Source organism: Geotrypetes seraphini, chromosome 11, assembly GCF_902459505.1.
Source record: "Geotrypetes seraphini chromosome 11, aGeoSer1.1, whole genome shotgun sequence".
Classification (NCBI taxonomy): Eukaryota; Metazoa; Chordata; class Amphibia; order Gymnophiona; family Dermophiidae; genus Geotrypetes; species Geotrypetes seraphini.
Genome location: NC_047094.1, coordinates 10,639,829 through 10,652,804, shown reverse-complemented (window position 1 = coordinate 10,652,804; position 12,976 = coordinate 10,639,829). Strand labels below are relative to the sequence as shown.

General features: G+C 44.8%; 1 protein-coding gene across 6 annotated transcripts in view; it reads left to right on the top strand.

Annotated features, from left to right (window-relative positions):
- MPRIP (myosin phosphatase Rho interacting protein) overlaps positions 1 to 12,976 on the top strand; it is a 259,002-nt gene that overhangs the window by 31,731 nt on the left and 214,295 nt on the right. For all 6 annotated transcript variants that reach the window (XM_033915061.1, XM_033915058.1, XM_033915056.1 and 3 more), the window contains exons 2-3: positions 7,848 to 7,925; positions 11,193 to 11,258. In XM_033915061.1, the coding sequence (XP_033770952.1) occupies positions 7,848 to 7,925; positions 11,193 to 11,258 (144 nt within the window). The remainder of the gene's footprint in view (positions 1 to 7,847; positions 7,926 to 11,192; positions 11,259 to 12,976) is intronic.

Genomic DNA, 12,976 nt, shown 5'->3' with positions numbered 1-12,976 from the left:
CGGCCCAGCCCAGTATGAAATATTTCCTTTTGTTTCTCTCCCCTCTCTCTTCTCCTCCCTCACCCACGAGTCCTGCATCTGGCCCTCTCCCTTCTACCTGCACCTGGCAACACCCCCCTGCTCCGCGGCTCTCTTAAGCAACTCGTCAGCAGCGGTGATCAAGACAAGCTGCCGACATCGAGGCCTTCCCTCTACGAGTCCCACCTTTGTGGAAAAAGGAAGTTGAAACAAGCGGGACTCGCAGAGGGTAGGCCCCGACGCCAGAAGCTTGTGTCGATCGTTGCTGCTGAGTTGCAGAAGAGAGCCGCAGGTAGAAGGGAGAGGGAGATAGGAAGGCTGTAGAAGCTCCGGAGCATGACACCGAACCCGGCCAGGATGATTTCTTTTTCAGGCTGCTGCTGCCGCTGCCATCCCCCACCCGAAATGACAAAAAACAGCCTAATGCCCGCGTCGGGAAATAGCCATGCTGAGCAGTGAGCTCAGCACGTACACAGATGAAAGCCTTGCTTGCTGATTGGTCCGGCGGCACGGTGGGGCGGGGCCGCCGGACCAATCAGCAAGCAAGGCTTTCATCTGTGTACGTGCTGAGCTCACTGCTCAACATGGCTATTTCCCGACGCGACGCCAGACTTGTAAGCTGCATGCTTGCATCGCCAGAATTTAGGTAGGTTGTTTTCATCCCCGTGGGAGTCCCGTGGGCAAGGGGGCGTCCCCGTGGGAGTCCCGTGGGTCAGGGGGGCATCCCCGTGGGAGTCCCGTGGGCCAGGGGGCGTCCCCGTGGGAGTCCCGTGGGCCAGGGGGGGAACCCGCGGGATCCCCGCGGGACCCGCGGGATCCCCGCGATCCCCGTTCCCGTGCAGACCTCTACTTTCGACTCCTAACTCCTCTCACCTTGGATTCTGCATCCAAGGTGTCTGTCTGCCTGAGTTAGATTGTAAGCTCTTCTGAGCAGGGACCGTCTATTAAATGTGGAAATGTACAGCGCTGCGTACGCCTTTCAGCACTACATAAGTGATAAATAAAAATAGCAGTAAATCCCAATTTGCCCTGTTGGAGTTTTGGGTACTACAAAAGTCCCATCTTTTAGATGTCTTGGCCAATACTAACCATTAAAAAGCCACACTAGTGCCCGGTGTCTGGAGAGCAGGAGATTCTATCATGTTTCTTACTGCGCTCAAGGGTAATTGCATTATTTGTGTCTCATTGACTAGTGAGAAAGATGGCAAACTCTGTAAATCTACAGTCTAATTCCTTCTACGTAGTTAAACTCATTATGTAGGTGTTGACATTTTGTACTGGGCATTGTCTAGCTTCTTGTGACTCCATGTACCGGGCCATGGTGCGCTTTCCCCTGGAGTACTGCATCCAGCACTGGTCGATGTGCATGAAGAAGGGCACGGTACTACTCGAAAGGGCCCAGAGAAGAGCAACTAAAATGGTTACGGGGCTGGAGGAGTTGCCGTACAGTGAGAGATTAGAGAAACTGGGCCTCTTCTCCCATGAAAAGAGGAGACTGAGAGGGGGCATGATCGAAACATTCAAGATACTGAAGATAAAGATAGTAGATAAAGATAGTAGATAAAGACAGGTTGTTTACCCTCTCCAAGGTAGGGAGAATGAGAGGGCACTCTCTAAAGTTAAAAGGGGATAGATTCCGTACAAATATAAGGAAGTTCTTCTTCACCCAGAGAGTGATAGAAATTTGGAACGCTCTTCCGGAGGCTGTTATAGGAGAAAACATCCTCCAGGGATTCAAGACAAAGTTAGACAAGTTCCTGCTGAACTGGAACGTACGCAGGTTAAGCTAGTCTCAGTTAGGGCGCTGGTCTTTGACAGAGGGCCGCAGTGTGAGCGGACTGTTGGCACGATGGACCACTGGTCTGACCCAGCAGCGGCAATTCTTATGTTCTTATCTGTAGAGTCTCAAGAGGATACTACTATTATTTATCACGTATAATGAGGGAGTGTCATAGTGGTTAGAGCAACAGCCTTGGTACCCTGAGGTTGTGGGTTCAAATCCCATGCTGCTGCTTGTGACCTTGGACAAGTCACTCAATCCTCCATTGCTCCAGGTACATTAGATTGTGAACCCACGGGACAGACGGGGAAAATGTCCTGATTGTAAACTGCTTACATAACTTGATAGGCAGAATATAAATCCTAAAATAAATAAACAGCGCTGAAAGGCTTGCGCCGCGCTGTATATTTTGACATTTAGTAGGATACAATATGTGGGGGGAAAAAGGAACCCGAACTATAGCTATGTGATGCCGGGTTCTGCATTAGGAGTCGCTGTCCAGGAAAGGGATCTAGGTGTCATCATTGAGGATACGTTTAAAACCTCAGCTTAAAACTTCTCCCTCCGTCTTCACCGTGATAGGGGATTAACAGAATTGCAAATACTGAAAAACCGTGAATAACTTTTATATGTTGTTTGCTGTTTTCTATTAAAAACCATCGTGAATATGGTGAAACCGCGAATAACATGGTGGGAGACCTGGCCTGTTCCTGAAGGAGAGGCAAAACACGGCGAAGAAAGTGCTGGGAATCAACTGATTTTCTATGTAAACGCTTGGAATCGGCGATTTCTCTATGCAAGCTGATTTAATTGGGGGGGGGGAGGAGCCAGCAAGATAAAAAATGTGAATAACTGAAACCGCGAACGCTGAAACCGTGAATACGGAGGGAGAAGTGTAGAATGTTTTTGGAATGATCAGGAAAGGGATGGAAAACAAAGATGAAAATGTTGTCATGCCCTCTATGGTACGGCCGCACCTCAAATACTGTGTGCAATTCTAGTCACCGTATCTCATAAAAAGCGGAATTAGAAAAGATACAGAGAAGGGCAACAAAAATGATAAAATGGATGGGACGACTTCCCTATGAGGAAAAGCTAAAACGGCTAGGGCTCTTTAGCTTGGAGAAGAGATGGCTCGGGGGTGGTATGATAAGAGGTCTATAAAATAATGAGTGGAGTGGAAAGGGGTAGATGCGAATCACTTGTTTACTTTTCCCAAAAAGACTAAGACTAGGGGACATGCGATGAAGCTACTAAGTAGTAGATTTAAAACAAACCGAAGAAAATATTTCTTCACACAATGTGGAATTAAAAACTCTGTAATTTGTTGCCGGAGAATGTGGTGAAATCAGTTAGCTTAGCGGGGGTTTAAAAAAAGGTTTGGATAATTTCCTAAAAGAGAAGCCCATAGGCCATTATTGAGATGGCTTGGGGAAATCCATTGCTTATTCCTAGGATAAGCAGCATAAAAATCAAGATTTTATTACTTGGGATCTAGCAAGGTACTTAGGACATGAGCTGGCCACTTTTGGAAACAGGATACTGGTCTCGATGGACCTCTACAGCTGTAATTCACAGAAATTGCATAACTACAGTGAGTGATGGAGCTTCCACCCCAAAGAGCTAATAGCTTTATTGGAAGGAAAGGTAGATTTTAAGAGGTAAGAGAATGGGATATGTTGGTTTTGTTGCGGTCCTGGGATGTTTTTCCCGTGCTGCTGTAGTGTGGCTTCCAAATGAAGACGAGTTTACTGGAACTTGTCTGAAAGAGTACCTTGAAAGTCTGGGTCAGCCCCTCTTCTGTTCACTAATGGATTAGGTCAAAGCCAGCCTTTCGTCTCCAACACAAACAGGAAAAGATGACTGCATGTTTTCTAAGAGGTCCAAGTTCTCTATTTTTTCCCCCCCGATGAGGAGGAGAGAAGGATAAAGATGTGTGCGAAATATGGCCGTGTCTGCTAAAGAGTAGGAAATTCATGGCCTATCTTCCACATATCGCAGCCAAGGGAAGCAAAACTTCACTTTTTCTGTTCTAGGATGACATGGCGACGGTGCAGTTTCTCTTGGCTCTATGCGGCCTTGTTTCAGGTGTATGATTTATGGTTGTTCTTATCCTTTATCTCTTGGGCGCAGTTTTTCCGGTTGGCTTGTTTTGCACATACCATGACAGGAGTGAATGTCTTGTAAGCCAGGGTATATTGGCATTATCCCAGTCTCTAAGATTTACTGCTATTTGAATTGGGCTCTTTATTTATTTCCTTTAAAAGATTTCTAATCCACTCCATCTACAATTCTGGGCAGAGTACAACAAAAAATCCTCTATCTTGAAATCATAAAACAAACATATAACCTACAGATGATTTTTAAATGACAATACAACAATAAAATATACCGGTAGGTTTCATAAAGAAAGGTGAAGCTGCCTCTGGAGTCTTTGTAGGTTGTGGTTTATGGTGGTATTTTGGGGGCTCTGCCTCCAGAGCTATCTTGCACCCCACCTTTTCTCCAGCGGAGTGGAGGAGCAGCCTATTGCTTACAGCAGTGGGCTGAGAACCAAGGAATCCAGGGTTCAAATCCCGCTTTTCCCACTGCTGCTCCTTGTGACCTTGAGCAAATCACTATGTTCTCTGTTGCCTCTTCGTAACCCTTTGGGGGACAGGAAATAACTTGTGTACTTGAATGTAGTCCTGAACTACGAGTATTATATATAAATAAATTATATTGGCATCCAAGGTCATGTTCTAAGATAAGAAGCATTTGTTTCACCACTTAGGATCTAGCTAGATGCTTGAGACCTGGGTTGTCCACTGTTGGAAATAGAAAACTGGGCTTGATGAACTTTTAGATGGGCGTCCAGCCTCGGCCCTCGCCAAGTCAGGTTTTCAGGATTTCCCCAATGAATATGCATGAGATCTGTTTGCATACAATTGAAGTAATAATAATAATAATTTTATTCTCATATACCGCCAAAGCCATGGTAGTTCAAGGCAGTTTACAACAAGAAGTGCTGGACAATCAGCGAAGAGGTTACAATTCAAAGTCATCAATACAATCTTACATAATGGAAGAAGTGGAAAGCTATATAGTTCTTAGGTTACTGGTTGAATTAACAGAGCTATAAAAATTCTTAGTTTACAAATCAGTTGAACAAAAGTAGTGCAATCAAATACATCGCATGCAAATTCATTGGGGAAATCCTGAAAACCTGACTGGATTGCAGCCCTTGAAGACTGACGTTGGACATCCCTGCTTTAGAGTGACCCAGTACTGCAATTTTGTTCTTATGACATAACAATGAACCTTCGGTCTGTCCAAGTATGGCAGCTCTTATGTTCTTATGTGAGCCAAGACAGTCAAGCCATTGTGACATCACTGCTGAGGTTGGCTCTTAGGCATTGGTGGAATGAGACATTATGACATCACAATCTCAGCTCTGGAATGTTGCTACTCTTTGGGTTTCTGCCAGGTATTTGGGACCTGGGTTGGCCACTATTGGAAATGGGATACTGGGCTAGATGGACCTAGTATGGCAATTCTTATGTTCTTATGTGAGCCAAGACAGTCAAGCCATTGTGACATCACTGCTGAGGTTGGCTCTTAGCCATTGGTGGAATGAGACATTGACATCACAATCTCAGCTCTGGAATGTTGCTACTCCTTGGGTTTCTGCCAGGTATTTGGGACCTGGGTTGGCCACTATTGGAAATGGGATACTGGGCTTGATGGACCTTCGGTCTGTCCCAGTGTGGCAATTCCTATGTTCTAGAACTTAACAGATTGGGCCCCGTGTAAACCCTATACTATTCTCAAGTGTTGTCCTAATACCACAGGTAACCGCTGTCTTGCCTTTATGTATTGTCTAATGTTCTTAAAACTATGCATGTACCTCTGCAACCTGAAAAAAAATGGCATTCATTGCTGTTCCGTGATGGGCACTTGAAAGATGAACACCCATTGTAGAATAGGCTTGACTGTCCATTTGAGCCCCAGGATTTATGTCGGCTGAGACCATTGGTGCACATCCCTGGTATTCTACAGCAGTGGTTCCCATGCATATTCATTAGGGCTACCCTGAGAACCCGATTGGCCTGGTGGTCCTCCAGGACAGGGTTGGGAACCACTGGTCTACAGCACTATATGCAAATTTTAGGAACGCCCTCGACCCACCCATGCTCTTCCCATGGCCACACCCTCTCTCGGATTGCATGCTATGGGATTTGGGCGCACATGTTTTTTTAATAGAACAGCTTGTTGGAAAATATGCACCGAATTACAAACTGATAGCAATTAGTATCCAATTATTGGCATGAATTGGCACCTTATGCCAGTTTAATTGGGTGCACATTGTGGATTGGTGCCCAATTTTGACTTGCATATATAGCATCTGGGGTTAATTCCAGGCATTTACATCGGCTCAAAGACTGAAATGTTTGCATCTCACTGTATATGTACAATACAATACAGTGTCTTATATACTACAGATTTTTTTGCAAGGAATCTGTGCGCTTTACAATAAGATTTAGATCAAGTTCTTAAGTTACGGTACATTGTTAAGACGAACATTGGTCTAGGATGAAGGGGTGAAGGGTAAGAAAGTGACTACAGTGACGAGGTATGTCTTTAGTTTCTTCTGGAATTCATGGTAGTTGTTGGGTTGTCTTAGGTATATTGCCAGTTTGTTCCAAATGAGAGGTCCCTGGTATTTGAAGGTAGTTTCGAATATCTTCTTTTGCCACACTTGTTGATGGGAAGGATAGTTTGTAGCGTTGCATAGTGCGGGAATCGAAGAAGAAATGTGGGGCTTTAGTATTGGAAGTTAGTCCCTCTGCGTTCTCTCCATAGATTGCTTTATAGACCATGTAGGCTATCTTGAACTGGATTCTTCTTCTCATTGGTAGCCAGTGTAGTTGCCCTAATAGTGGACTCGCCCTCTCGTATTGGTTCCTTTTGAGAATTAATAATAATAATAATATACCGCAGGACCGTGAAGTTCTATGCGGTTTACAATGGTTAAAAGATGTTACAAATTAATTAAAATTAAGGTTAGAAGCTAGTTATTAACAGCGCTAGAAATCAGTTATTGTGGAGTAGGATTGTACAGGTTAGTTGCCTAAATACTTCAGAAACAGGTATGTTTTTAGGTGTTTCCTAAATTCCCCATAAGTAGGATGCGTGAGCAATTGTTCCAGATCTTTGCCCCATAATGTCTTGTGGCTGTGTTTTGTAGTTGTTGAAGCTTATTTTGTAAAGGAAAGTAGACTTCTATGTACAAGGCACCTGTTATAGAGTTGTCCGCCTAGTATTAAGAATCTCCCCTTACTCACACACTGACATGGTTTGTTTAATTTCCCTTCAGTCTCATAACAGCACAATGGGGCAGACTGGCATTTGTATGGCCTCGTGGTCTAAATGCTCGATTCAGGAGATCCGCTCTGTATCCTGTTGAATTCTGTGTACCATGTTTGGAAATTCGTTGAAGGGAAACTCAGGAATGAGGGGGCAACAGTTGAAAGTGAAAGGGGATAGACTCGGAAGTAACCTCAGAAAACACTTTTTCATGGAAAGGGTAGTGAATGCTTGGAACGACCCCTCAGTGGAGGTTATGGAGATGAAGACTATATATATTCAAGAATGCATGAGACAAGTACATTGTATCTCTAAGAGAGAGGAAGGGGTAGTAGATAGTGTGGATTAGGTAGACTAGAAACTAGATAGACCATATGGTCTTTATCTGCCTTCACTTTTCTCCGTTTCTCCTCTTGTTTCTACTTGTGAACTGAAGAGGAAGAGAAGGAGGGAGTGTTGTGGCAGAGATCATCTGGAGAGAAGGGTTGAGGGTGGGCAAAGGGTGTTTGAATCGAGAAGGACTGGAGAGTAAGACTTCCTAGTCCTGTCTAGGGACCCTACAGCCAGTAAGGACTGAGATTAAATCTGTTTTGTATATTCTGGAGAACCTCTGATCTCCCTGGGGGGTGGGTTTTGAAAGCCTTGCTATATAGGGGGTCTTGGTTGATTGAGGCTTCTACTGACTTGTCTTCTTCTCTTTCAGGCGAAGCCCATTTATGGTGGATGGCTGCTGCTGGCTCCTGACGGGACCGATTTTGACAATCCTGTCCACAGGTCCCGGGTAAGGAAGGAAATGACGCAAACTGCTGCTCCCTCTCACCCCCCCCCCTCCTAGGCAAACCCTCTTCAGATGTTTCTGCTAATTTTTAGCAGATGTCTGCTACTGTCACAAATCTTCTCCCCTGAAGTGTAAAAATCAAAGCAAAATACCTGGGGGGGGATAGAATGAAATTTTAAAACCTTTTGACTTGAAGCATTCTTCCTACCTTCCATCTTTACAAGGTATCTGTGAGAAGGAAGTTTAAGATTATTGTGTCCAGACTGTGTGGGGTGACCACACCCGATACTTTGTAGGGCTTTTCCAGAATTTCCCTTAACCCTTCTTTGCTGGATTGGAAGATAGAAACATAGAAAGATGACGGCAGATAAGGGCTACAGCCCATCAAGTCTGCCTATACCATTGACCCACCCTTTTAAGTCTACTGGCCCCCTTAACTCTACTGACCTGCTCTATTAAGTCTATATCCTAGCAACCCTATTCATTGGTATGACCCTTGCAGTGATCCCACATAGGTATCCCATGTATTCTTGAAGTCTGGGATACTGTGGGCCTCGATCACCTGTACTGGAAGCTTGTTCCAATGCTCTATCACTCGTTCCGTAAAGAAGTACTTCCTGACGTCTCCACGAAACTTCCCTCCCCTGAGTTTGAGCGGATGTCCTCTTGTGTTCGAGGGTCCTTTGAGAAGAAAGATATCATTTTCCACCTCGACTCGTCCCGTGATGTACTTAAATGTCTCAATCATGTCTCCCCTCTCCCTACGCTCCTCGAGAGTATAGAGCTGCAATTTGTTCAGTCTTTCTTCGTACAAGAGACCCTTTAGCCCCGAGACCATCCTGGTGGCCATCCGCTGAACCGACTCAATTCTGAGCACATCTTTACGGTAATGTGGCCTCCAGAATTGCACACAGTATTCTGGATGAGGTCTCACCATGGCTCTGTATAATGGCATCATGACCTCAGGCTTCCTGTTGACGAAACTTCTCTTGATACAACCCATCATTTGCCGTGCCTTAGATGAAGCCTTCTCCACTTGAGTGGCAATCTTGAAGATGGTCACCTCCGTTCTTCAGCGGTTTCCTCTTCATGTTCTCTTTCCACTGTAACTCCTTGTGACCCTGGGCAAGTCACTTAACCCTCAATTACCTTTGGTACAAAATGAGTACCTGTGTTATACCGTGTTTCCCTGAAAATAAGCCCTAGTCACTGGCAGCAGAAGCAGCGCTCCCCCGACCCATCTCTCCCTCCCATCCGAATCGTGAGACAGAAATACTTGATAACAAACTGGCAGCGTCGGCAGCAATCTAGACAGGCTGCTTCGCGGCCTTCTATTGCCCGGCCGTTCCTCTGCCTTGTCGCTGAAAACATCATCTGCAACGCGGCAGAGGAACGGCTGAGCAATAGGCTGCGAAGCAGCCTGTCTAGATTACTTCCGTTGCTGCCGGTTTGTTATAAGGTATTTATTTCTGTCTCGCGGTTCGGATGGGAGGGAGAGATGGGGGGGATAGAAAGATGCTACATGGGGGGATGGGAGGAAGGGGGAGATATAGAAGCTGCCAGGGTTCTGCTGCACAAGGGATGGGAGGGAGGGATAGAAAGATACTGCACAAGGGGATGGGTGAGAGGGGAGGAAAGATGCTGCACATGGGGAGAGAAAGGAAATAGGAAGAACTGGGGTAGAGAAGAGGAAGGGAGAGATGATCATTACATGAAAAAAAATAAAACATCCCCGAAAATAAGACCTAGTGCCTTTTTTGGGCCCCAAATTAATATAAAGACAGTGTCTTATTTCGGGGAAATATGGTATGTAAACCACTTTGAGTGTGTAAGCACACGAAGACTGTATACAAGTCCCACCCCGTTTCCACTTTCCCTTACATTTACATTAAGATATGTGCTGGGAGAGCCTCGCGGCCACCTTTTCCCCATTGCTGCTTTTTCAAGAAACATCCCGACACTACTTTTCCATATGCAGGGCTGGTGTTGAAGAAAGTGGGGCCCAGGGCAGAAATTGGCAGGCTGTATCTTTATCTTTATTTTTTTTATTTCAGCTTCAAATAGAATTGTGGACCCCTTGTAGCATGGGGGGCCCAGGGCAATTGCTCTGTTTGCACCCCACTCCCCCAACGCTTGTCCTGTAAATACGTTTAGTATTACAGTAAGTTCTGGAGACCCAACTTTAAGTTTTATTTCACAGTTTTAGGGGTTGCTGCTGATGGGGCTTGTTTCAGCTCTCTTCTAACCTTTGCCGAGTTCACGTGTCAGGGGTAGGAGTGGATTGCTTCTCTATTTATGTTGGTATATATACCTTTTTTTTTTTTTCTTTTTATGACATGTACACACAGGTCCTTTTAAAACCAATTTTAAACAGAAATGTCATAGTACTGAGGCCATTTATTGTAGAGCTCTGTGATTCTTTGGTGTGGGCAGGTGGTGGGAGGACAGGTGTGTGTGCGGGGAGGACTCTTTGTATCCATGTGCCCACTAGAGAGATGCACAGGAATGGGGATTGTGGGAATCCTGCAGGGATGGAAGAAGTTGCCCTGAGATTCCCGCAGGAGTGTAGTCAAAATATGTGGTGATGGCAGAATGAAACTTGGAATGCACTGAGAGGCAGCTACAGCAGTGGTTCCCAACCCTGTCCTGGAGGACCACCGGGCCAGTCGGGTTTTCAGGATAACCCTAATGAATATGCATGAGAGAGATCTGCATATAATGAAGGTGCCAGGCATATTCGTTAGGGCTATCCTGAAAACCTGACTGGCCCGGTGGTCCTCCAGGACAGGGTTGGGAGCCACTGAGCTAGAATATGGCTGAGGCTTGGGACACCCATTCGTTGAATATGGCCCCCAAAAGTCAGAGGAGGAACTGGAGTGCCAGCTTTCACTAACAAGCTGCAAAGTGTTTAACTGACTAGCTAGTTACTTATAACACCGTTGCCCCATGGGAGTAAAGAATTTTAATTTTGTTTCTAATGCAAAAGCCGGAGTTTAATTTGCATACCTAATATGTGTGTCTATTCTAGCCATGATGGTTCTTTAACTCCTCTGCTTCTGGTGCATTTTGGGACAAATAGTTTGGGTTCCCTCTCCCCCCCATCGCCTTTTATGGTAGGGTCGAGGTTTCTGATGTTTGTGGTTAGCAGGGAAGTAGTGTGAGCAAAAAGGGGCAACCTGTACCTCCATAACAGCAAACGGGTCAGTGAAGGATTGGGAGCTTGGCGCTCGACCCTAACCAAATGCCTTTTTCTTTTTGTTTCCATGTCAGAAATGGCAGCGAAGATTCTTCATCCTGTACGAACATGGACTGTTACGTTATGCCCTGGATGAGATGGTAAGCGATAAATCTTTCCTGGCCATCGCTGGCTCTGTTGTCAACTGCCTTCTTAAATACCAGGATGAAGTAGTTCTTGGCAGGGACATGGGCATCTGCTGTATGTTTATTAATTGTAACTTTTGGCTGGGATGAGGTCTGTGTGTTAACTGTTGTGCTTTTGAACTGTGTTGATTCTGGGTCTGCGTATTTTAAAATGGCTTGGGATTTATTCACCACTATAAGGCTGATAACTTGTATTGAGACAAAACGTCACTGCCTCTCTTGAATCGCGTCTCAATTTTACTCCTCACTATGTGCTGTTTAAACCATTTTCATTTCAGATATGTGTTATGTTTGTTAATGGACCTCAGCAATACCCTCCTCCATCCGTTGTAGCAAATTTTTTAAACGGGGAGTCTTGAGAGCAAAAATCCTCACCGGTCCAACTGTTACTATCTTTTATGCTTAAACTTTTAAATTTTTAAATTACTGAAACCTTGAATCTTTTCAATTCTTAGATATGTACTTATCTTTTACATGCAGCGGTTGGACCCGACATGTTTCGCTTCCGCTTCGTCAGGGATCCATACTACAAATAAATATAGCTTATATCAGTACACAATTACCAATATCCTACTATGAATTAAAACTTTCATACTCGGTTTCCTCATTCACTCACCTTAAGCCGCTTAACATCCATCCCGCTCTAAGTTTAAATTGCAAGATGGCGGCGGCCTCTTTCATGTAGCTATTTATAGGTCTTGTGAAGAAGACCAACCCCCCTACTTGCTCCAATCACAATTCAATATAGAATTAAGGAGGAACTCTCAACAACTAAACCTGGAGAAATCAATATAAGGTAGACCATTCTATTTCCAAATTTAACCCCGCAGGTTCCACCGTATTAAGCCGGTGGATCCAGCGCTGCTCTTTAACATTTAAAGCTGCCTCGATGTTACCACCCACCCTCCCCTCGCTGACATCATCTATGATTCTCCATCTTAAATCAAGTATAGAATGGTTCAACTGCAACATATGCTGAACCATCAGTGCTTCCTTCTTTTTATTCTTTATGCGTGATTTATGTTCGTTAAGACGAACCTCCACTGGTCTGCTGGTCCTCCCTGCAACTTAATATACATAGGGAGGACCAGCAGACCAGTGAAGGTTCTTCTTAACGAACATAAATCACGCATAAAGAATAAAAAGAAGGAAGCACCGATGGTTCAGCATATGTTGCAGTTGAACCATTCTATACTTGATTTAAGATGGAGAATCATAGATGATGTCGGGGAGGGTGGGTGGTAACATCGAGGCAGCTTTAAATGTTAAAGAACAGCGCTGGATCCACCGGCTTAATACGGTGGAACCTGCGGGGTTAAATTCGGAAATAGAATGGTCTACCTTATATTGATTTCTCCAGGTTTAGTTGTTGAGAGTTCCTCCTTAATTCTATATTGAATTGTGATTGGAGCAAGTAGGGGGGTTGGTCTTCTTCACAAGACCTATAAATAGCTACATGAAAGAGGCCGCCGCCATCTTGCAATTTAAACTTAGAGCGGGGTGGATGTTAAGCGGCTTAAGGTGAGTGAATGAGGAAACCGAGTATGAAAGTTTTAATTCATAGTAGGATATTGGTAATTGTGTACTGATATAAGCTATATTTATTTGTAGTATGGATCCCTGACGAAGCGGAAGCGAAACATGTCGGGTCCAACCGCTGCATGCAAAAGATA